The sequence below is a fragment of the Chiloscyllium punctatum genome, chromosome 10 (assembly GCF_047496795.1).
Source record: "Chiloscyllium punctatum isolate Juve2018m chromosome 10, sChiPun1.3, whole genome shotgun sequence".
Lineage (NCBI taxonomy): Eukaryota > Metazoa > Chordata > Chondrichthyes > Orectolobiformes > Hemiscylliidae > Chiloscyllium > Chiloscyllium punctatum.
In genome coordinates this window covers 115,204,707-115,230,120 of record NC_092748.1, presented here as the reverse complement: position 1 = coordinate 115,230,120, position 25,414 = coordinate 115,204,707, and the positions used below count along the sequence as shown (strand labels likewise).

Sequence of the window (25,414 nt, the reverse complement as noted above, 5' to 3'; positions counted from 1 at the left end):
GGAATCTTATCAAACACCTTACTGAAATCCATATACACCACAACAACCGCTTTACCCTCATCTACCTGTTTGGTCACCTTCTCAAAGAACTCAATAAGGTTTGTGAGGCACAACCTACCCTTCACAAAACAGTGTTGACTATCCCAAATCAAATTATTCCTTTCTAGATTATTATAAATCCTCTTATAACCTTTTCCAACACCTCACCCACAACCAAAGTAAGGCTCACTGGTCTCTAATTACCTGGGTTGTCTCTACTCCTCTTCTTGAACAAGGGAACCACATTTGCTATCCTCCAGTCTTCTGGTGCAATTCCTGTAGACAATGGTGACACAGAGATCAAAGCAAAAGGTTTGGCAATCTCCTCCCTGGCTTCCCAGAGAATCTAAGGATAAATCCCCATCCAGGAGAAAGTGAGGACTGCAGATGCTGGAGATCAGAGCTGAAAATGTGTTGCTGGAAAAGCGCAGCAGGTCAGGCAGCATCCAAGGAGCAGGAGAATCGACGTTTTGGGCATAAGCCCTTCTTCAGGAATTCCTCAGTAGACGTATCCTCAAACGTCCTTTCTGCTACCGTAATACCGCCCTTGAGTAGCAATGCCTCACCTCCTCCTCTTTTACCACCTTCTCTGTTCTTACTGAAACATCTAAATCCCGGAACCTGCAACAACCATTCCTGTCCTTGCTCTATCTATGTCTCCGGAATAGCCACAAAATCGAAGTCCCAGGTATCAACCCATGATGTAAATTCCCCACCTTATTCCGGAAGCTCCTGGCATTAAAGTAGACACACGTCAATCCACCCTCCTGCTTGCTGCCGAACTCCTGCGACCTTGAGACCTTATTTCTGAACTCACTACTCACAATCTCCTGTGTACTCGAACTACCATTTAGGTTCCCATCCCCCTGCTGAATTAGTTTAACCCACCCCCCCAAAAGAGCATTAGCAAAATTTCCCCCCAGGATATTGATATTCCCTCCGTTTGTAGAGGTCCCACATATCCCAGGTATCCGAAAGCCTCCCTTCTGCACTTTCCCTGTAGCCACCTGTTCAACTCCTCTCTCTCCCTCTCCCTCGCCTCGCTAGCACATGGCACAGGTAACAACTCTGTTCGTCCTAGCACTAAGCTTCCATCCTAGCTCCCTGAATTTCAGCCTTAAATCCCATCTGTCTTCCTACCTATGTCGTTGGTGCTTATGTGGACCTCGACTTGGGGCTGCTCCCCCTCCCCCTTAAGGATCCCAAAAACACGATCAGCGACATCACAAACCCTGGCACCTGGGAGGCAACACATCAACTGTGAGTCTCTCTCGTTCCCACAGAACCTCCTATCTGTGCCCCGAACTTTGGAGTCCCCAATGACTAAACCTCTGCTCCCGCTCCCCCATTTCCCCTGAGTCACAGGGACAGACTTTGTGCCAGAGACCTTTAACCCACTGCTTTCCCCTTGTAAGACATCCCCCCCAACAGTATCCAAATGGTATACTTGTTATTGAGGGGAATGGCCACAGGGGATCCCCTCACTGCCTGCCGGTTCCCTTTCTATCCCCTGACTGTAACCCATCTGCCTTTTTCTTGTACTTGAGGAGTGACTACCTCCCTGTAACCCCTCTCAGTAACCCCCTCCGCCTCCCAAATGATCCGAAGTTCATCCAGCTCCAGTTCCAGTTCCCTAATGCGTCGGTATTCACCCAGGAGGAGGGTATAGAGGATAGTGAGATTTGTGTGGAACATGCTGATATGCTAGGCCATTTTGAGATCAAGAAGGAACTGCTGTTGGATCTCTTGAAGAACATTAATGTGGAGAAGTCCCTGGGGCCCAATAGTATCTACCCCAGGTTACTGAGTTGGGCAAGAGAGAAGACTGCTGGGGCCTTGACAAAGATCTTTGTAACCTCGCTAGGCATTGGAGAGGTCCCAGAGGACTAGCGAGTAGGTCATGTTGTTCCTCTGTTGAAGAAAGGAAATAGGAATAATCCAGGAAGCTATAGAACAGTGCGTCTCACCTCGGTGGTTGGGAAGCTAGTGGACAGAATTCCTAGGGATAGGATTTACGCACATTTGCAAGGGACAGTCTCTGCATGGCCTTGTGTGGGGTAGGTCGTGTCTTACTAACCTAATAACAAAAGTGATCGATGAGGGGGATAGAGCAGTGAATGTTGTTTACATGGATTTTAGTAAAACTTTCGACAAGATCCTCATGTTTGGCTCATCCAGAAGATGAAGATGCATGGGATCCAGGGTGACTTGGCCACGTGGGTTCAGAATTGGCTTGCCCATAGAAGACAGAGGGTGGTGGTGGAAGGTTGTTTCTCAGGCTGGGGTTCCATGACTAGTTCCACAGGGATTGGGACCTCTGCTGTTTGATACATATAAATAACTTGGATGAAAATATAGATGGATACATTTGCAGATGATACAAAGATCGGTGGAGGTGTAGAAAGTGTAGAAGGTTGTCAAAGGATACAGCGGGATATGGATCAATTGCAGATATGGGCAGAGAAATGGCAGTTGGAGTTTAATCTGGGTAAGTCTGATGTGTTGTACGGTTAACAGAACGACCCTGAGCAGCACTGATGTGCAGAGGGATCTTGAGGTTCAAGTCCATTGTTCCCTGATAGTGAGCATGCAAATAGATATGGTGGTAAAGAAGGCATATGACAAGCTTACCTTTATTGGTCAGGGAGTTGAGTACAAGAGTCAGGATGTCATGTTGCAGCTTTATAAGACTTTGGTTAGGCTGCACTAAGAGTATTGCATTCACCTCTGGTCGCCCATTACAGGAAGGATGTGGAGGCTTTGGGTCAGGTGCAGAAAAGGTTTACCAGGATGCTGCCTGGATTAGAGGGTATGAGCGATAAGGAGAGGCTAGAAAACCTCAGGTTATTTCCCCTGAAGCAGCGGAGGCTCAGGGGAGACCTGATAGAAGTTTGTAAAATTGTGAGATGCAGAGATAGGGTTGACAGTCAGAATCTTTTTCCTAGAGTTGAAATGTCTAAAACTAGGGGGCATACATTTAAGGTGAGAGGGGGAAAGTTCAAAAGAGATAGAGTCACAGAGTCATAGAGATGTACAGCAGGGAAACAGACCCTTCGGTCCAACCTGTCCATACCAACCAGATATCCCAACCCAATCTAGTCCCACCTGCTAGCACCCAGCCCATATCCCTCCAAACTCTTCCTATTCATATACCCATCCAGATGCCTTTCAAATGTTGCAATTGTACCAGCCTCCACCACTTCCTCTGGCAGCTCGTTCCATACACGTACCACCCTCTGTGTGAAAACGTTGCACCTTAGATCTCTTTTATACCTTTCCCCTCTCACCCTAAACCTATGCCCTCTAGTTCAGGACTCTCCAACCCCAGCGAAAAGACTTTGTCTATTTATCCTATCCATGCCCCTCATGACTTTGTAAAACTCCATAAGGTCATCCCTCAGTCTCCAATGCTCAGGGAAAAACAGCCCCAGCCTATTTAACCTCTTCCTATAGCTAAAATCCTCCAACCCTGGCAACATCCTTGTAAATCTTTTCTGAATCCTTTCAAGTTTCACAACATCTTTCTGATAGGAATATTCCAACAGTGGCCTAATCAATGTCCTGTACAACCGCAACATGACCTCCCAACTCCTGTACTCAATACTCTGACCAATAAAGAAAAGCATACCAAAAGCCTTCTTCACTATCCTATCTACCCGCAACTCCACCTTCAAGGAGCTATGAACCTGCACTCCAAGGTCTCTTTGTTCAGCAACACTCCCTAGGACCTTACCATTAAGTGTATAAGTTCTGCTAAATTTGCTTTCCCAAAATGCAGCACCTCACATTTATCTGAATTAAACTCCATCTGCCACTTCTCAGCCCATTGGCCCATGGGGTCAAGGTCCCATTATAATCTGAGGAAACCCTCTTTGCTGTCCACTACATCTCCAATTTTGGTGTCATCTGCAAACTTACCAACTATACCTCTTACGCTCACATCCCAATTATTTATGTAAATGACAAAAAGTAGAGGACCCAGCACCGATCCTTGTGGCACTCCACTGGTCCCAGGCCTCCAGTCTGAAAAACAACCCTCCACCACTACCCTCTGTCTTCTACCTTTGAGCCAGTTCTGTATCCAAATGGCTAGTTCTCCCTGTATTCCATGAGATCTAACCTTGCTAATCAGTCTCCCATGGGGAACCTTGTTGAATGCCTTACTGAAGTCCATATAGATCACGTCCACCAATCTACCCTCATCAATCCTCTTTGTTACTCCTTCAAAAAACTCAATCAAGTTTGTGAGACATGATTTCCCACGCACAAAGCTATGTTGACTATCCCTAATCAGTCCTTGCCTTTCCAAATACATGAACATCGTGTCCCTCAGGATTCCCTCCAAAACCTTGCCCACCACCGGCATCAGGCTAACTGGTCTATAGTTCCCTGGCTTGTCCTTGCCACCCTTCTTAAACAGTGGCACCACATTAGCCAACCTCCAGTCTTCCGGCACCTCACCTGTGACTATTGATGATACAAATATCTCAGCAAGAGGCCCAGCAATCACTTCTCTAGCTTCCCACATTGTTCGAGGGTTCACCTGATCAGGTTCTGGGGATATATCCACTTTTATGTGTTTCAAGATATCCAGCACTTCCTCCTCTGTAACATGGATATTTTTCATGATGTCACCAACTATTTCCCTACATTCTATATCTTCCATATCCTTTTCCACAGTAAATACTGATGCAAAATATTCGTTTAGTATCTCCTGCGGCTCTACACAAAGGCCGCCTTGCTGATCTTTGAGGGGCCCTATTCTCTCCCTAGTTACCCTTTTGTCCTTAACATATTTGTAAAAACCCTTTGGATTCTCCTGAACTCTATTTGCCAAAGCTATCTCATGTCCCCTTTTTGCCCTCCTGATTTCCTTCTTAAGTATACTCCTACTTCATTTATACTCTTCTAAGGATTCACTCAATCTATCCTGTCTATACCTGACATATGCTTCCTTCTTTTTAACCAAACCCTCAATCTCTTTAGTCATCCAGCATTCCCTATACCTACCAGCCCTTCTTTTCACCCTGACAGGAATACACTTTCTCTGGAATCTTGTTATCTCATTTCTGAAGGCTTCCCATTTTCCAGTCATCTCTTTACCTGCGAACATCTGCCCCCAATCAGGTTTTGAAAGTTCTTGCTTAATACCGTCAAAATTAGCCTTCCTCCAATTTCGAACTTCAACTTTTAGATCTGGTCTATTCTTTTCCATCACTATTTTGAAACTAATAGAATTATGGTCACTGGCCCCAAAGTGCTGACACCTCAGTCACCTGCCCTGCCTTACTTCCCAAGAGTAGGTCAAGTTTTGCACATTCTCTAGTCGGTACATCCACATACTGAATCAGAAAATTTTCTTGTACACACTTAAAAAATTCCTCTCCATCTAAATCCTTAACACTATGGCAGTCCCAGTCTATATTTGGAAAGTTAAAATCTCCTACCATAACCACCCTATTATTCTTCTTATTATTATGAGAGCTCCTTACAAATTTGTTTATCAATTTCCCTCTGACTATTGGGGGGTCTATAATACAATCCCAATAAGGTGATCATCCCTTTCTTATTTCTCAGTTCCACCCAAATAACCTCCCTGAATATATTTCCGGGAATATCCTCCCTCAGTGCAGCTGTAATGCTATCTCTTATTAAAAGCGCCACACCCTCTCCTCTCTTGCCTCCCTGTTTGTCCTTGTAGCATTTGTATCCTGGAACATTAAGCTGCCAGTCCTGCCCATCCCTGAGCCATGTTTCTATAATTGCTATGATACCCCAGTCCCATGTTTCTAACCATGCCTTGAGTTCATCTGCCTTCCCTGTTAGGCCCCTTGCATTGAAATAAATGCAGTTTAATTTATTACTCCTACCTTGTCCCTGCCTGCCCTGACTGTTTGACTGGCCTTTTTTCTCAACTGTACCAGTCTCAGATTGATCTCTTTCCCCACTATCTCCCTGGGTCCCACCCACCCACCTTACTAGCTAAGTCCTCCCGAGCAGCTCTAGCAAATTTCCCTGGAGTATATCAGTCCCCTTTTTTATTCAGGTGCAATCTGTCCCATTTGTACAGGTCACCTCTACCTCAAAACAGCTTCCAATGATCCAAAAATGTGAATCCTTCTCCCTTGCACCAACTCCTCAGCCATGCATTCAGCTGCTCTATCCTCCTATTCCTGCCCTCACTAGCTTGTAGCACCTGGAGTAATCCAGATATTACGACTCTCGAGGACCTCTTTTTAAAATTCCTGCCTAACTCTCTGTAATCTTCCTTCAGAATCGCATCCTTTTCCCTTCCTATGTCTTTGGTTCCAATGTGTACAATGACCTCTGGCTGGCCCCTCTCCCCCGTGAGAACATTCTGCACCCTCTCTGAGACATCCTTGATCCTGGCACCAGGGAAGCAACACACCATTCTGATTTCTCACAGCTGACCACAGAAACATCTGTCTGTACTTCTGACTAGAGAGTTCCCTAGCACAATCGATCGCTTGGAACCTGACTTACCCTTCGTTGCATTAGAGCCAGTCTCAATACCAGAAACTTGGCTGTTCGTGCTATGTTCCCCTGAGAATCCATCACCCCCTACATTTTCCAAAGCAGCATACCTGTTTGAAATGGGGATAGCCACAGAAGACTCCTGCACTACCTGCCTACTTCTCTTACCTTTCCTGGAGTTAACCCATCTATGTGACAGTATCTGAGACTTTTCTCCCTTCCTATAACTGCCATCCGTCATATCCCCTTGCTCTTGTAAATTCCTCATTGTCTCTGTCTGCCTCTCCAATTGATCCATTCGATCTGATACGATTCACAGACAATGACATTTATTGCAGATATAATCCTCAGTAATCCGTAAACTCTCCCTAAACTCCCACATCCGACAAGAAGAGCATATCACTCTCCTAAGGGCCATTTTTGTTTCTTGCTATCTACAGACCCAGAAAATAGCACCGTCTTATTCCTGTACAAAACACTGTTCCCAAGGTTAAATTAATACTTGTGGCTTACATTTTAAGTTTAATCAAGAGACATAGCTCAACAAAACATATAATCAAGAAATAACCCACTCTACTCACTAATGCAGACTTATTTTAAGGCCATGCTTAAAACATTCACTTATCTGTTTCTGTGCTGTGACCTCTCCCAAACAGGTTCTTCCAAGGTCAGTTGTGAATTTCACTGTTTTTGACTTTTCCCAGACACACTCTGATGTCCAGCGATACATCAATTCAAACAACAAAGGTGGTAATTGCACAGGTTCACTGTTCTGTCAGTTAGCAGTGTGGGTTTCCCCCTCTGTCTCTCTCTCTCTCTCTCCTGCAATGACCTCACTATGTGCTTCCTTTGTAGGGCTGTTCAAGGGGCTTTTAGAGAAGCACATGAATATACAAGGAATGGAGGGATATGGGCCAAGGGCAGGCAGAAGGGATTAGTTTAATTTGGCGTCGTCTTCAGCACAGCATGGTGGGCCGAAGGGCGCTTTCCTCTGCTGTACTCTCCTGTGTTCTCTGTATATTCTCTCATGCCATGTAAATGTTGGTTTTCCCGTTGACATGCTGTTCTTGCAATGTGTCCTGATCGATGCAAGACTAAAAGCTTCCACAAATTGTGCTCATTTTCAGCAACACTGAAACTGAATTTAAGTTATCCACCTTTCCATGCTGGGATTTGAAACATAGAAATATTGAAAACAGATGCAGGAGTCAGCCATTCGGCCCTTCGAGCCTGCTTCACCATTCAATATGATCATGGCTGATTGTGCAATCTAGTATCCCATTCCCACTCTCTCCTCATAACCTGTTAATCCCTTTAGCTGCAACGACCAGGTCTAGCTCCCCCTTGAATATATCTAATGAACTGGCCCCAGTAGCGTCCTGTGGAACACAATTCCACAGGTTCACAGCTCTCTGAGTGAAGACATTCTTCCTCATCTCAGTACGGAATGGCTTCTCCCTTATTAGACTGTGACACCTGGTTCTGGTCTTCCTCAATATCGGGAATGGTAATTGCGAGTCCGGTGGTGTTACTGGATGTTACTGCCTCTTGAGTAGTTTCACTCAAAAACAATCCAATTGTTTTCATGGAACCACCTCCTGATTACCTGCAGGTGAAAACGTGGAGGATGAACCTCTTCACCGTGATCCAGCTGCTCTGCATCGTTGTTCTTTGGGTGATCAAGTCCACCATTATCTCCCTAGCATTCCCGTTTTTCCTAATCCTGACGGTGCCTACACGGCGATACCTGCTGCCGAAAATTTTCAAAGAGCGGGAACTGATGGTGGTGAGTAATCTTCGTGAGTGAGTGTGTATTGTGAGGGAGTGTGTATTGTGAGGGAGTGTTTATTGTGAGGGAGTGTTTAATGTGAGGGAGTGTGTATTGTGAGGGAGTGTGTATTGTGAGGGAGTGTGTATTGTGAGGGAGTGTTTATTGTGAGGGAGTGTTTAATGTGAGGGAGTGTTTATTGTGAGGGAGTGTTTATTGTGAGGGAGTGTTTAATGTGAGGGAGTGTTTATTGTGAGTGAGTGTTTAATGTGAGGGAGTGTTTATTGTGAGGGAGTGTTTATTGTGAGTGAGTGTTTATTGTGAGGGAGTGTTTATTGTGAGGGAGTGTTTATTGTGAGGGAGTGTTTATTGTGAGGGAGTGTTTAATGTGAGGGAGTGTTTATTGTGAGGGAGTGTTTAATGTGAGGGAGTGTTTATTGTGAGTGAGTGTTTAATGTGAGGGAGTGTTTATTGTGAGGGAGTGTTTATTGTGAGTGAGTGTTTATTGTGAGGGAGTGTTTATTGTGAGGGAGTGTTTATTGTGAGGGAGTGTGTATTGTGAGGGAGTGTTTAATGTGAGGGAGTGTTTGTTGTGAGGGAGTGTTTATTGTGAGGGAGTGTTTATTGTGAGGGAGTGTTTATTGTGAGGGAGTGTTTATTGTGAGTGAGTGTTTAATGTGAGGGAGTGTATAATGTGAGGGAGTGTTTAATGTGAGGGAGTGTTTATTGTGAGGGAGTGTTTATTGTGAGGGAGTGTGTATTGTGAGGGAGTGTTTATTGTGAGTGAGTGTTTATTGTGAGTGAGTGTTTAATGTGAGGGAGTGTATAATGTGAGGGAGTGTTTATTGTGAGGGAGTGTTTATTGTGAGGGAGTGTTTATTGTGAGCGAGTGTTTATTGTGAGGGAGTGTTTATTGTGAGGGAGTGTTTAATGTGAGGGAGTGTTTATTTTGAGGGAGTGTTTATTGTGAGTGTTTAATGTGAGTGAGTGTTTATTGTGAGTGAGTGTTTATTGTGAGGGAGTGTTTAATGTGAGGGAGTGTTTATTGTGAGGGAGTGTATAATGTGAGTGTGTGTTTAATGTGAGGGAGTGTTTATTGTGAGGGAGTGTTTATTGTGAGGGAGTGTTTAATGTGAGGGAGTGTTTATTGTGAGGGAGTGTTTAATGTGAGGGAGTGTTTATTGTGAGGGAGTGTTTATTGTGAGGGAGTGTTTATTGTGAGGGAGTGTTTAATGTGAGGGAGTGTTTAATGTGAGGGAGTGTTTATTGTGAGGGAGTGTATAATGTGAGTGTGTGTTTATTGTGAGGGAGTGTTTATTGTGAGGGAGTGTTTATTGTGAGTGAGGGTTTATTGTGAGGGAGTGTTTATTGTGAGGGAGTGTTTAATGTGAGTGAGTGTTTATTGTGAGGGAGTGTGTATTGTGAGGGAGTGTTTAATGTGAGGGAGTGTTTATTGTGAGGGAGTGTTTATTGTGAGTGAGTGTTTATTGTGAGGGAGTGTTTATTGTGAGGGAGTGTTTAATGTGAGGGAGTGTTTAATGTGAGGGAGTGTTTATTGTGAGGGAGTGTTTAATGTGAGGGAGTGTTTATTGTGAGGGAGTGTTTATTGTGAGTGTTTAATGTGAGTGAGGGTTTATTGTGAGGGAGTGTTTATTGTGAGGGAGTGTTTAATGTGAGGGAGTGTTTATTGTGAGTGAGTGTTTAATGTGAGGGAGTGTTTATTGTGAGGGAGTGTTTATTGTGAGGGAGTGTTTAATGTGAGGGAGTGTTTATTGTGAGGGAGTGTTTATTGTGAGTGAGTGTTTATTGTGAGTGAGGGTTTATTGTGAGGGAGTGTTTAATGTGAGGGAGTGTTTATTGTGAGGGAGTGTTTATTGTGAGTGAGTGTTTATTGTGAGTGAGGGTTTATTGTGAGGGAGTGTTTAATGTGAGGGAGTGTTTATTGTGAGGGAGTGTTTAATGTGAGGGAGTGTTTAATGTGAGGGAGTGTTTATTGTGAGGGAGTGTTTAATGTGAGGGAGTGTTTATTGTGAGTGTTTAATGTGAGTGAGTGTATAATGTGAGGGAGTGTTTATTGTGAGGGAGTGTTTATTGTGAGGGAGTGTATAATGTGAGGGAGTGTTTATTGTGAGGGAGTGTTTATTGTGAGGGAGTGTTTAATGTGAGTGAGTGTTTATTGTGAGGGAGTGTTTATTGTGAGTGAGTGTTTATTGTGAGGGAGTGTTTATTGTGAGGGAGTGTGTATTGTGAGGGAGTGTTTATTGTGAGGGAGTGTTTATTGTGAGGGAGTGTTTAATGTGAGTGAGTGTATCATGAGAGTGTTTATTGTGAGGGAGTGTTTATTGTGAGTGAGTGTTTATTGTGAGGGAGTGTTTAATGTGAGGGAGTGTTTATTGTGAGGGAGTGTTCATTGTGAGGGAGTGTTTAATGTGAGTGAGTGTATCATGAGAGTGTTTATTGTGAGGGAGTGTTTAATGTGAGTGAGTGTTTATTGTGAGGGAGTGTTTATTGTGAGGGAGTGTTTAATGTGAGTGAGTGTATCATGAGAGTGTTTATTGTGAGGGAGTGTTTATTGTGAGTGAGTGTTTATTGTGAGGGAGTGTTTATTGTGAGTGAGTGTATCATGAGAGTGTTTAATGTGAGGGAGTGTTTATTGTGAGTGAGTGTTTATTGTGAGTGAGTGTTTAATTTGAGTGAGTGTTTAATGTGAGTGAGTGTTTATTGTGAGTGAGTGTTTATTGTGAGTCAGTGTTTAATGTGAGTGAGTGTTTATTGTGAGTGTTTATTGTGAGTGAGTGTTTATTGTGAGTGAGTGTTTAATGTGAGTGAGTGTTTATTGTGAGTGAGTGTTTATTGTGAGTGAGTGTTTAATGTGAGTGTTTATTGTGAGTGAGTGTTTATTGTGAGTATTTATTGTGAGTGAGTGTTTAATGTGAGTGAGTGTATCATGAGAGTGTTTAATGTGAGTGAGTGTTTATTGTGAGTGAGTATTTATTGTGAGTGAGTGTTTAATATGAGCGAGTGTTTATTGTGAGTGAATGTTTAATGTGAGTGAGTGTTTAATGTGAGTGAGTGTTGAATGTGAGTATTTATTGTGAGTGAGTGTTTAATGTAAGTGTTTATTGTGAGTGAGTGTTTATTGTGAGTGAGTGTTAAATGTGAGTGTGTTTATTGTGAGTGAGTTTTTAATGTGAGTGAGTGTTTAATGTGAGTGAGTGTTTAATGTGAGTGAGTGTTTATTGTGAGTGAGTGTTTAATGTGAGTGTGTGTTTATTGTGAGTGAGTGCTTATTGTGAGTGAGTGTTTCATGTGAGTGAGTGTTTATTGTGAGTGAGTGTTTAATGTGAGAGTGTTTTTTGTGAGTGAGTGTTTAATGTGAGTGTGTGTTTAATGTGAGTGAGTGTTTAATGTGAATGAGTGTTTAACGTGAGTGAGTGTTTATTGTGAGTGATTGTTTCATGTGAGTGAGTGTCTATTGTGAGTGAGGTTTTAATGTGAGTGTTTATTGTGAGGGAGTGTTTATTGTGAGTGAGTGTTTATTGTGAGTGAGGGCTTATTGTGAGGGAGTGTTTAATGTGAGGGAGTGTTTATTGTGAGGGAGTGTTTATTGTGAGTGAGTGTTTATTGTGAGTGAGGGTTTATTGTGAGGGAGTGTTTAATGTGAGGGAGTGTTTATTGTGAGGGAGTGTTTATTGTGAGGGAGTGTTTAATGTGAGGGAGTGTTTATTGTGAGGGAGTGTTTAATGTGAGGGAGTGTTTATTGTGAGGGAGTGTTTAATGTGAGTGAGTGTATAATGTGAGGGAGTGTTTATTGTGAGGGAGTGTTTATTGTGAGGGAGTGTTTATTGTGAGGGAGTGTATAATGTGAGGGAGTGTTTATTGTGAGGGAGTGTTTAATGTGAGTGAGTGTTTATTGTGAGGGAGTGTTTATTGTGAGTGAGTGTTTATTGTGAGGGAGTGTTTATTGTGAGGGAGTGTTTAATGTGAGGGAGTGTTTATTGTGAGGGAGTGTTTAATGTGAGTGAGTGTATCATGAGAGTGTTTATTGTGAGGGAGTGTTTATTGTGAGTGAGTGTTTATTGTGAGGGAGTGTTTATTGTGAGGGAGTGTTTAATGTGAGGGAGTGTTTATTGTGAGGGAGTGTTTATTGTGAGTGAGTGTTTAATGTGAGTGAGTGTATCATGAGAGTGTTTATTGTGAGGGAGTGTTTAATGTGAGTGAGTGTATCATGAGAGTGTTTATTGTGAGTGAGTGTTTATTGTGAGGGAGTGTTTATTGTGAGTGAGTGTATCATGAGAGTGTTTAATGTGAGGGAGTGTTTATTGTGAGTGAGTGTTTATTGTGAGTGAGTGTTTAATTTGAGTGAGTGTTTAATGTGAGTGTGTATTGTGAGTGAGTGTTTAATGTGAGTGAGTGTTTAATGTGAGTGTTTAATGTGAGTGTTTAATGTGAGTGAGTGTTTAATGTGAGTGAGTGTTTAATGTGAGTGTTTATTGTGAGTGAGTGTTTATTGTGAGTATTTATTGTGAGTGAGTGTTTAATGTGAGTGAGTGTATCATGAGAGTGTTTAATGTGAGTGAGTGTTTATTGTGAGTGAGTATTTATTGTGAGTGAGTGTTTAATATGAGCGAGTGTTTATTGTGAGTGAGTGTTTAATGTGAGTGTGTGTTTAATGTGAGTGTTTATTGTGAGTGAGTGTTTATTGTGAGTGAGTGTTTAATGTGAGTGAGTGTTGAATGTGAGTATTTATTGTGAGTGAGTGCTTAATGTAAGTGTTTTTTGTGAGTGAGTGTTTATTGTGAGTGAGTGTTAAATGTGAGTGTGTTTATTGTGAGTGAGTTTTTAATGTGAGTGAGTGTTTAATGTGAGTGAGTGTTTAATGTGAGTGAGTGTTTATTGTGAGTGAGTGTTTAATGTGAGTGAGAGTTTATTGTGAGTGAGTGTTTAATGTGAGGGAGTGTTTATTGTGAGGGAGTGTTTATTGTGAGTGAGTGTTTATTGTGAGTGAGGGTTTATTGTGAGGGAGTGTTTAATGTGAGGGAGTGTTTATTGTGAGGGAGTGTTTAATGTGAGGGAGTGTTTAATGTGAGGGAGTGTTTATTGTGAGGGAGTGTTTAATGTGAGGGAGTGTTTATTGTGAGTGTTTAATGTGAGTGAGTGTATAATGTGAGGGAGTGTTTATTGTGAGGGAGTGTTTATTGTGAGGGAGTGTATAATGTGAGGGAGTGTTTATTGTGAGGGAGTGTTTATTGTGAGGGAGTGTTTAATGTGAGTGAGTGTTTATTGTGAGGGAGTGTTTATTGTGAGTGAGTGTTTATTGTGAGGGAGTGTTTATTGTGAGGGAGTGTGTATTGTGAGGGAGTGTTTATTGTGAGGGAGTGTTTAATGTGAGTGAGTGTATCATGAGAGTGTTTATTGTGAGGGAGTGTTTATTGTGAGTGAGTGTTTATTGTGAGGGAGTGTTTAATGTGAGGGAGTGTTTATTGTGAGGGAGTGTTCATTGTGAGGGAGTGTTTAATGTGAGTGAGTGTATCATGAGAGTGTTTATTGTGAGGGAGTGTTTAATGTGAGTGAGTGTTTATTGTGAGGGAGTGTTTATTGTGAGGGAGTGTTTAATGTGAGTGAGTGTATCATGAGAGTGTTTATTGTGAGGGAGTGTTTATTGTGAGTGAGTGTTTATTGTGAGGGAGTGTTTATTGTGAGTGAGTGTATCATGAGAGTGTTTAATGTGAGGGAGTGTTTATTGTGAGTGAGTGTTTATTGTGAGTGAGTGTTTAATGTGAGTGAGTGTTTAATGTGAGTGAGTGTTTATTGTGAGTGAGTGTTTATTGTGAGTCAGTGTTTAATGTGAGTGAGTGTTTATTGTGAGTGTTTATTGTGAGTGAGTGTTTATTGTGAGTGAGTGTTTAATGTGAGTGAGTGTTTATTGTGAGTGAGTGTTTAATGTGAGTGTTTATTGTGAGTGAGTGTTTATTGTGAGTATTTATTGTGAGTGAGTGTTTAATGTGAGTGAGTGTATCATGAGAGTGTTTAATGTGAGTGAGTGTTTATTGTGAGTGAGTATTTATTGTGAGTGAGTGTTTAATATGAGCGAGTGTTTATTGTGAGTGAATGTTTAATGTGAGTGAGTGTTTAATGTGAGTGAGTGTTGAATGTGAGTATTTATTGTGAGTGAGTGTTTAATGTAAGTGTTTATTGTGAGTGAGTGTTTATTGTGAGTGAGTGTTAAATGTGAGTGTGTTTATTGTGAGTGAGTGTTTAATGTGAGTGAGTGTTTAATGTGAGTGAGTGTTTATTGTGAGTGAGTGTTTAATGTGAGTGTGTGTTTATTGTGAGTGAGTGCTTATTGTGAGTGAGTGTTTCATGTGAGTGAGTGTTTATTGTGAGTGAGTGTTTAATGTGAGAGTGTTTTTTGTGAGTGAGTGTTTAATGTGAGTGTGTGTTTAATGTGAGTGAGTGTTTAATGTGAGTGAGTGTTTAACGTGAGTGAGTGTTTATTGTGAGTGATTGTTTCATGTGAGTGAGTGTCTATTGTGAGTGAGGGTTTAATGTGAGTGTTTATTGTGAGGGAGTGTTTATTGTGAGTGAGTGTTTATTGTGAGTGAGGGCTTATTGTGAGGGAGTGTTTAATGTGAGGGAGTGTTTATTGTGAGGGAGTGTTTATTGTGAGTGAGTGTTTATTGTGAGTGAGGGTTTATTGTGAGGGAGTGTTTAATGTGAGGGAGTGTTTAATGTGAGGGAGTGTTTATTGTGAGGGAGTGTTTATTGTGAGGGAGTGTTTAATGTGAGGGAGTGTTTATTGTGAGGGAGTGTTTAATGTGAGGGAGTGTTTATTGTGAGGGAGTGTTTAATGTGAGTGAGTGTATAATGTGAGGGAGTGTTTATTGTGAGGGAGTGTTTATTGTGAGGGAGTGTTTATTGTGAGGGAGTGTATAATGTGAGGGAGTGTTTATTGTGAGGGAGTGTTTAATGTGAGTGAGTGTTTATTGTGAGGGAGTGTTTATTGTGAGTGAGTGTTTATTGTGAGGGAGTGTTTATTGTGAGGGAGTGTTTAATGTGAGGGAGTGTTTATTGTGAGGGAGTGTTTAATGTGAGTGAGTGTATCATGAGAGTGTTTATTGTGAGGGAGTGTTTATTGTGAGTGAGTGTTTATTGTGAGGGAGTGTTTATTGTGAGGGAGTGTTTAATGTGAGGGAGTGTTTATTGTGAGGGAGTGTTTATTGTGAGTGAGTGTTTAATGTGAGTGAGTGTATCATGAGAGTGTTTATTGTGAGGGAGTGTTTAATGTGAGTGAGTGTATCATGAGAGTGTTTATTGTGAGGGAGTGTTTATTGTGAGTGAGTGTTTATTGTGAGGGAGTGTTTATTGTGAGTGAGTGTATCATGAGAGTGTTTAATGTGAGGGAGTGTTTATTGTGAGTGAGTGTTTATTGTGAGTGAGTGTTTATTGTGAGTGAGTGTTTAATTTGAGTGAGTGTTTAATGTGAGTGTGTATTGTGAGTGAGTGTTTAATGTGAGTGAGTGTTTAATGTGAGTGTTTAATGTGAGTGTTTAATGTGAGTGAGTGTTTAATGTGAGTGAGTGTTTAATGTGAGTGTTTATTGTGAGTGAGTGTTTATTGTGAGTATTTATTGTGAGTGAGTGTTTAATGTGAGTGAGTGTATCATGAGAGTGTTTAATGTGAGTGAGTGTTTATTGTGAGTGAGTATTTATTGTGAGTGAGTGTTTAATATGAGCGAGTGTTTATTGTGAGTGAGTGTTTAATGTGAGTGTGTGTTTAATGTGAGTGTTTATTGTGAGTGAGTGTTTATTGTGAGTGAGTGTTTAATGTGAGTGAGTGTTTAATGTGAGTGTTTATTGTGAGTGAGTGTTTAATGTGAGTGAGTGTTTAATGTGAGTGAGTGTTGAATGTGAGTATTTATTGTGAGTGAGTGCTTAATGTAAGTGTTTATTGTGAGTGAGTGTTTATTGTGAGTGAGTGTTAAATGTGAGTGTGTTTATTGTGAGTGAGTTTTTAATGTGAGTGAGTGTTTAATGTGAGTGAGTGTTTAATGTGAGTGAGTGTTTATTGTGAGTGAGTGTTTAATGTGAGTGAGTGCTTATTGTGAGTGAGTGTTTCATGTGAGTGAGTGTTTATTGTGAGTGAGTGTTTAATGTGAGAGTGTTTTTTGTGAGTGAGTGTTAAATGTGAGTGTGTTTATTGTGAGTGAGTTTTTAATGTGAGTGAGTGTTTAATGTGAGTGAGTGTTTAATGTGAGTGAGTGTTTATTGTGAGTGAGTGTTTAATGTGAGTGAGAGTTTATTGTGAGTGAGTGTTTATTGTGAGTGAGTGCTTATTGTGAGTGAGTGTTTCATGTGAGTGAGTGTTTATTGTGAGTGAGTGTTCAATGTGAGAGTGTTTTTTGTGAGTGAGTGTTTTTTGTGAGTGAGTGTTTCATGTGAGTGAGTGTTTAATGTGAGTGAGTGTTTATTGTGAGTGAGTGTTTAATGTGAGTGTGTGTTTAATGTGAGTGTGTGTTTAATGTGAGTGAGTGTTTAATGTGAGTGATTGTTTCATGTGAGTGAGTGTCTATTGTGAGTGAGGGTTTAATGTGAGCGTTTATTGTGAGTGAGGGTTTAATGTGAGTGAATGTTTATTGTGAGTGAGCGTTTAGTGTGAGTGAGCGTTTATTTTGAGTCAGTATTTAGTGTGAGTGAGTGTTTATTGTGAGTGAGGGTTAATGTGAGTGAGTGTTTATTCTCAGTGAGCGTTTAATGAGAGTGAGTGTTTATTGTGAGTGAGTGTTTAATGCGAGTGAGCGTTTAGTGTGAGTGAGCGTTTATTTTGAGTCAGTATTTAGTGTGAGTGAGTGTTTATTGTGAGTGAGCGTTTAATGAGAGTGAGCGTTTAATAAGAGTGAGTGTTTATTGTGAGTGAGTGTTTATTGTGAGTGAGTGTTTAATGCGAGTGAGCGTTTAGTGTGAGTGAGCGTTTAATGCGAGTGATTGTTTATTCTGAGTGAGCGTTTAATGAGAGTGTTTATTGTGAGTGATTGTTTAATGCAAGTGAGTGTTTATTGTGTGAGTGTTTATTTTCAGTGAGTGTTTAATGCGAGTGATTGTTTAATGCAAGTGAGTGTTTATTGTGTGAGTGTTTATTGTGAGTGCGTGTTTAATGTGAGTGAGTGTTTATTGTGAGTGAGTGTTTAATGTGAGTGTTTATTGTGAGTGAGTGTTTAATGTGAGTGAGTGTTTATTGTGAGTGAGTGTTTATTGTGAGTGAGTGTTTATTGTGAGTGTGTTTAATGTGAGTGAGTTTTTAATGTGAGTATTTATTGTGAGTGAGTGTTTAATGTGAGTGAGTGTTTAATGTGAATGTTTAATGTGAGTGAGTGTTTATTGTGAGTGAGTGTTTATTGTGAGTGAGTGTTTATTGTGAGTGAGTGTTAAATGTGAGAGTGTTTAATGTGAGTGAGTTTTTAATGTGAGTGAGTGTTTAATGTGAGTGAGTGTTTAATGTGAGTGAGTGTTTATTGTGAGTGAGTGTTTCATGTGAGTGAGTGTTTCTTGTGAGTGAGTGTTTAATGTGAGAGTGTTTATTGTGAGTGAGTGTTTATTGTGAGTGAGTGTTTATTGTGAGTGAGTGTTTAATGTGAGTGTGTGTTTATTGTGAGTGAGGGTTTCATGTGAGTGAGTGTTTATTGTGAGTGAGCGTTTATTGTGAGTGAGCGTTTATTTTGAGTCAGTATTTAGTGTGAGTGAGTGTTTATTGTGAGTGAGGGTTTAATGTGAGTGAGTGTTTAATGTCAGTGAGTGTTTAATGCGAGTGAGCGTTTAGTGTGAGTGAGCATTTATTTTGAGTCAGTATTTAGTGTGAGTGAGTGTTTATTGTGAGTGAGTGTTTATTGTGAGTGAGTGTTTAATAAGAGTGAGTGTTTATTGTGAGTGAGTGTTTATTGTGACTGAGTGTTTGTTGTGAGTGAGTGTTTAATGTGAGTGAGTGTTTAATGTGAGTGAGTGTTTATTGTGAGTGAGTGTTTGTTGTGAGTGAGTGTTTAATGTTAGTGAGTGTTTATTGTGAGTGAGTGTTTATTGTGAGTGAGTGTTTATTGTGAGTGAGTGTTTATTGTGAGGGAGTGTTTAATGTGAGGGAGTGTTTATTGTGAGGGAGTGTTTAATGTGAGGGAGTGTTTATTGTGAGTGAGTGTTTAATGTGAGGGAGTGTTTATTGTGAGGGAGTGTTTATTGTGAGTGAGTGTTTATTGTGAGGGAGTGTTTATTGTGAGGGAGTGTTTATTGTGAGGGAGTGTGTATTGTGAGGGAGTGTTTAATGTGAGGGAGTGTTTGTTGTGAGGGAGTGTTTATTGTGAGGGAGTGTTTATTGTGAGGGAGTGTTTATTGTGAGGGAGTGTTTATTGTGAGTGAGTGTTTAATGTGAGGGAGTGTATAATGTGAGGGAGTGTTTAATGTGAGGGAGTGTTTATTGTGAGGGAGTGTTTATTGTGAGGGAGTGTGTATTGTGAGGGAGTGTTTATTGTGAGTGAGTGTTTATTGTGAGTGAGTGTTTAATGTGAGGGAGTGTATAATGTGAGGGAGTGTTTATTGTGAGGGAGTGTTTATTGTGAGGGAGTGTTTATTGTGAGCGAGTGTTTATTGTGAGGGAGTGTTTATTGTGAGGGAGTGTTTAATGTGAGGGAGTGTTTATTTTGAGGGAGTGTTTATTGTGAGTGTTTAATGTGAGTGAGTGTTTATTGTGAGTGAGTGTTTATTGTGAGGGAGTGTTTAATGTGAGGGAGTGTTTATTGTGAGGGAGTGTATAATGTGAGTGTGTGTTTAATGTGAGGGAGTGTTTATTGTGAGGGAGTGTTTATTGTGAGGGAGTGTTTAATGTGAGGGAGTGTTTATTGTGAGGGAGTGTTTAATGTGAGGGAGTGTTTATTGTGAGGGAGTGTTTATTGTGAGGGAGTGTTTATTGTGAGGGAGTGTTTAATGTGAGGGAGTGTTTATTGTGAGGGAGTGTATAATGTGAGTGTGTGTTTATTGTGAGGGAGTGTTTATTGTGAGGGAGTGTTTATTGTGAGTGAGGGTTTATTGTGAGGGAGTGTTTATTGTGAGGGAGTGTTTAATGTGAGTGAGTGTTTATTGTGAGGGAGTGTGTATTGTGAGGGAGTGTTTAATGTGAGGGAGTGTTTATTGTGAGGGAGTGTTTATTGTGAGTGAGTGTTTATTGTGAGGGAGTGTTTATTGTGAGGGAGTGTTTAATGTGAGGGAGTGTTTAATGTGAGGGAGTGTTTATTGTGAGGGAGTGTTTAATGTGAGGGAGTGTTTATTGTGAGGGAGTGTTTATTGTGAGTGTTTAATGTGAGTGAGGGTTTATTGTGAGGGAGTGTTTATTGTGAGGGAGTGTTTAATGTGAGGGAGTGTTTATTGTGAGTGAGTGTTTAATGTGAGGGAGTGTTTATTGTGAGGGAGTGTTTATTGTGAGGGAGTGTTTAATGTGAGGGAGTGTTTATTGTGAGGGAGTGTTTATTGTGAGTGAGTGTTTATTGTGAGTGAGGGTTTATTGTGAGGGAGTGTTTAATGTGAGGGAGTGTTTATTGTGAGGGAGTGTTTATTGTGAGTGAGTGTTTATTGTGAGTGAGGGTTTATTGTGAGGGAGTGTTTAATGTGAGGGAGTGTTTATTGTGAGGGAGTGTTTAATGTGAGGGAGTGTTTAATGTGAGGGAGTGTTTATTGTGAGGGAGTGTTTAATGTGAGGGAGTGTTTATTGTGAGTGTTTAATGTGAGTGAGTGTATAATGTGAGGGAGTGTTTATTGTGAGGGAGTGTTTATTGTGAGGGAGTGTATAATGTGAGGGAGTGTTTATTGTGAGGGAGTGTTTATTGTGAGGGAGTGTTTAATGTGAGTGAGTGTTTATTGTGAGGGAGTGTTTATTGTGAGTGAGTGTTTATTGTGAGGGAGTGTTTATTGTGAGGGAGTGTGTATTGTGAGGGAGTGTTTATTGTGAGGGAGTGTTTATTGTGAGGGAGTGTTTAATGTGAGTGAGTGTATCATGAGAGTGTTTATTGTGAGGGAGTGTTTATTGTGAGTGAGTGTTTATTGTGAGGGAGTGTTTAATGTGAGGGAGTGTTTATTGTGAGGGAGTGTTCATTGTGAGGGAGTGTTTAATGTGAGTGAGTGTATCATGAGAGTGTTTATTGTGAGGGAGTGTTTAATGTGAGTGAGTGTTTATTGTGAGGGAGTGTTTATTGTGAGGGAGTGTTTAATGTGAGTGAGTGTATCATGAGAGTGTTTATTGTGAGGGAGTGTTTATTGTGAGTGAGTGTTTATTGTGAGGGAGTGTTTATTGTGAGTGAGTGTATCATGAGAGTGTTTAATGTGAGGGAGTGTTTATTGTGAGTGAGTGTTTATTGTGAGTGAGTGTTTAATTTGAGTGAGTGTTTAATGTGAGTGAGTGTTTATTGTGAGTGAGTGTTTATTGTGAGTCAGTGTTTAATGTGAGTGAGTGTTTATTGTGAGTGTTTATTGTGAGTGAGTGTTTATTGTGAGTGAGTGTTTAATGTGAGTGAGTGTTTATTGTGAGTGAGTGTTTATTGTGAGTGAGTGTTTAATGTGAGTGTTTATTGTGAGTGAGTGTTTATTGTGAGTATTTATTGTGAGTGAGTGTTTAATGTGAGTGAGTGTATCATGAGAGTGTTTAATGTGAGTGAGTGTTTATTGTGAGTGAGTATTTATTGTGAGTGAGTGTTTAATATGAGCGAGTGTTTATTGTGAGTGAATGTTTAATGTGAGTGAGTGTTTAATGTGAGTGAGTGTTGAATGTGAGTATTTATTGTGAGTGAGTGTTTAATGTAAGTGTTTATTGTGAGTGAGTGTTTATTGTGAGTGAGTGTTAAATGTGAGTGTGTTTATTGTGAGTGAGTTTTTAATGTGAGTGAGTGTTTAATGTGAGTGAGTGTTTAATGTGAGTGAGTGTTTATTGTGAGTGAGTGTTTAATGTGAGTGTGTGTTTATTGTGAGTGAGTGCTTATTGTGAGTGAGTGTTTCATGTGAGTGAGTGTTTATTGTGAGTGAGTGTTTAATGTGAGAGTGTTTTTTGTGAGTGAGTGTTTAATGTGAGTGTGTGTTTAATGTGAGTGAGTGTTTAATGTGAATGAGTGTTTAACGTGAGTGAGTGTTTATTGTGAGTGATTGTTTCATGTGAGTGAGTGTCTATTGTGAGTGAGGGTTTAATGTGAGTGTTTATTGTGAGGGAGTGTTTATTGTGAGTGAGTGTTTATTGTGAGTGAGGGCTTATTGTGAGGGAGTGTTTAATGTGAGGGAGTGTTTATTGTGAGGGAGTGTTTATTGTGAGTGAGTGTTTATTGTGAGTGAGGGTTTATTGTGAGGGAGTGTTTAATGTGAGGGAGTGTTTATTGTGAGGGAGTGTTTATTGTGAGGGAGTGTTTAATGTGAGGGAGTGTTTATTGTGAGGGAGTGTTTAATGTGAGGGAGTGTTTATTGTGAGGGAGTGTTTAATGTGAGTGAGTGTATAATGTGAGGGAGTGTTTATTGTGAGGGAGTGTTTATTGTGAGGGAGTGTTTATTGTGAGGGAGTGTATAATGTGAGGGAGTGTTTATTGTGAGGGAGTGTTTAATGTGAGTGAGTGTTTATTGTGAGGGAGTGTTTATTGTGAGTGAGTGTTTATTGTGAGGGAGTGTTTATTGTGAGGGAGTGTTTAATGTGAGGGAGTGTTTATTGTGAGGGAGTGTTTAATGTGAGTGAGTGTATCATGAGAGTGTTTATTGTGAGGGAGTGTTTATTGTGAGTGAGTGTTTATTGTGAGGGAGTGTTTATTGTGAGGGAGTGTTTAATGTGAGGGAGTGTTTATTGTGAGGGAGTGTTTATTGTGAGTGAGTGTTTAATGTGAGTGAGTGTATCATGAGAGTGTTTATTGTGAGGGAGTGTTTAATGTGAGTGAGTGTATCATGAGAGTGTTTATTGTGAGTGAGTGTTTATTGTGAGGGAGTGTTTATTGTGAGTGAGTGTATCATGAGAGTGTTTAATGTGAGGGAGTGTTTATTGTGAGTGAGTGTTTATTGTGAGTGAGTGTTTAATTTGAGTGAGTGTTTAATGTGAGTGTGTATTGTGAGTGAGTGTTTAATGTGAGTGAGTGTTTAATGTGAGTGTTTAATGTGAGTGTTTAATGTGAGTGAGTGTTTAATGTGAGTGAGTGTTTAATGTGAGTGTTTATTGTGAGTGAGTGTTTATTGTGAGTATTTATTGTGAGTGAGTGTTTAATGTGAGTGAGTGTATCATGAGAGTGTTTAATGTGAGTGAGTGTTTATTGTGAGTGAGTATTTATTGTGAGTGAGTGTTTAATATGAGCGAGTGTTTATTGTGAGTGAGTGTTTAATGTGAGTGAGTGTATCATGAGAGTGTTTAATGTGAGTGAGTGTTTATTGTGAGTGAGTATTTATTGTGAGTGAGTGTTTATTGTGAGTGAGTGTTTATTGTGAGGGAGTGTTTAATGTGAGGGAGTGTTTATTGTGAGGGAGTGTATAATGTGAGTGTGTGTTTAATGTGAGGGAGTGTTTATTGTGAGGGAGTGTTTATTGTGAGGGAGTGTTTAATGTGAGGGAGTGTTTATTGTGAGGGAGTGTTTAATGTGAGGGAGTGTTTATTGTGAGGGAGTGTTTATTGTGAGGGAGTGTTTATTGTGAGGGAGTGTTTAATGTGAGGGAGTGTTTAATGTGAGGGAGTGTTTATTGTGAGGGAGTGTATAATGTGAGTGTGTGTTTATTGTGAGGGAGTGTTTATTGTGAGGGAGTGTTTATTGTGAGTGAGGGTTTATTGTGAGGGAGTGTTTATTGTGAGGGAGTGTTTAATGTGAGTGAGTGTTTATTGTGAGGGAGTGTGTATTGTGAGGGAGTGTTTAATGTGAGGGAGTGTTTATTGTGAGGGAGTGTTTATTGTGAGTGAGTGTTTATTGTGAGGGAGTGTTTATTGTGAGGGAGTGTTTAATGTGAGGGAGTGTTTAATGTGAGGGAGTGTTTATTGTGAGGGAGTGTTTAATGTGAGGGAGTGTTTATTGTGAGGGAGTGTTTATTGTGAGTGTTTAATGTGAGTGAGGGTTTATTGTGAGGGAGTGTTTATTGTGAGGGAGTGTTTAATGTGAGGGAGTGTTTATTGTGAGTGAGTGTTTAATGTGAGGGAGTGTTTATTGTGAGGGAGTGTTTATTGTGAGGGAGTGTTTAATGTGAGGGAGTGTTTATTGTGAGGGAGTGTTTATTGTGAGTGAGTGTTTATTGTGAGTGAGGGTTTATTGTGAGGGAGTGTTTAATGTGAGGGAGTGTTTATTGTGAGGGAGTGTTTATTGTGAGTGAGTGTTTATTGTGAGTGAGGGTTTATTGTGAGGGAGTGTTTAATGTGAGGGAGTGTTTATTGTGAGGGAGTGTTTAATGTGAGGGAGTGTTTAATGTGAGGGAGTGTTTATTGTGAGGGAGTGTTTAATGTGAGGGAGTGTTTATTGTGAGTGTTTAATGTGAGTGAGTGTATAATGTGAGGGAGTGTTTATTGTGAGGGAGTGTTTATTGTGAGGGAGTGTATAATGTGAGGGAGTGTTTATTGTGAGGGAGTGTTTATTGTGAGGGAGTGTTTAATGTGAGTGAGTGTTTATTGTGAGGGAGTGTTTATTGTGAGTGAGTGTTTATTGTGAGGGAGTGTTTATTGTGAGGGAGTGTGTATTGTGAGGGAGTGTTTATTGTGAGGGAGTGTTTATTGTGAGGGAGTGTTTAATGTGAGTGAGTGTATCATGAGAGTGTTTATTGTGAGGGAGTGTTTATTGTGAGTGAGTGTTTATTGTGAGGGAGTGTTTAATGTGAGGGAGTGTTTATTGTGAGGGAGTGTTCATTGTGAGGGAGTGTTTAATGTGAGTGAGTGTATCATGAGAGTGTTTATTGTGAGGGAGTGTTTAATGTGAGTGAGTGTTTATTGTGAGGGAGTGTTTATTGTGAGGGAGTGTTTAATGTGAGTGAGTGTATCATGAGAGTGTTTATTGTGAGGGAGTGTTTATTGTGAGTGAGTGTTTATTGTGAGGGAGTGTTTATTGTGAGTGAGTGTATCATGAGAGTGTTTAATGTGAGGGAGTGTTTATTGTGAGTGAGTGTTTATTGTGAGTGAGTGTTTAATTTGAGTGAGTGTTTAATGTGAGTGAGTGTTTATTGTGAGTGAGTGTTTATTGTGAGTCAGTGTTTAATGTGAGTGAGTGTTTATTGTGAGTGTTTATTGTGAGTGAGTGTTTATTGTGAGTGAGTGTTTAATGTGAGTGAGTGTTTATTGTGAGTGAGTGTTTATTGTGAGTGAGTGTTTAATGTGAGTGTTTATTGTGAGTGAGTGTTTATTGTGAGTATTTATTGTGAGTGAGTGTTTAATGTGAGTGAGTGTATCATGAGAGTGTTTAATGTGAGTGAGTGTTTATTGTGAGTGAGTATTTATTGTGAGTGAGTGTTTAATATGAGCGAGTGTTTATTGTGAGTGAATGTTTAATGTGAGTGAGTGTTTAATGTGAGTGAGTGTTGAATGTGAGTATTTATTGTGAGTGAGTGTTTAATGTAAGTGTTTATTGTGAGTGAGTGTTTATTGTGAGTGAGTGTTAAATGTGAGTGTGTTTATTGTGAGTGAGTTTTTAATGTGAGTGAGTGTTTAATGTGAGTGAGTGTTTAATGTGAGTGAGTGTTTATTGTGAGTGAGTGTTTAATGTGAGTGTGTGTTTATTGTGAGTGAGTGCTTATTGTGAGTGAGTGTTTCATGTGAGTGAGTGTTTATTGTGAGTGAGTGTTTAATGTGAGAGTGTTTTTTGTGAGTGAGTGTTTAATGTGAGTGTGTGTTTAATGTGAGTGAGTGTTTAATGTGAATGAGTGTTTAACGTGAGTGAGTGTTTATTGTGAGTGATTGTTTCATGTGAGTGAGTGTCTATTGTGAGTGAGGGTTTAATGTGAGTGTTTATTGTGAGGGAGTGTTTATTGTGAGTGAGTGTTTATTGTGAGTGAGGGCTTATTGTGAGGGAGTGTTTAATGTGAGGGAGTGTTTATTGTGAGGGAGTGTTTATTGTGAGTGAGTGTTTATTGTGAGTGAGGGTTTATTGTGAGGGAG

General features: G+C 40.4%; 1 protein-coding gene across 4 annotated transcripts in view; it reads left to right on the top strand.

The window, feature by feature from the left end:
* The window catches only part of LOC140482465 (anion exchange protein 3-like), a 227,358-nt gene that overhangs the window by 183,775 nt on the left and 18,169 nt on the right, over positions 1-25,414 (top strand). For all 4 annotated transcript variants that reach the window (XM_072579984.1, XM_072579986.1, XM_072579985.1 and 1 more), the window contains one exon: positions 8,147-8,320. In XM_072579984.1, coding sequence (XP_072436085.1) covers positions 8,147-8,320 — 174 coding nt within the window. The remainder of the gene's footprint in view (positions 1-8,146; positions 8,321-25,414) is intronic.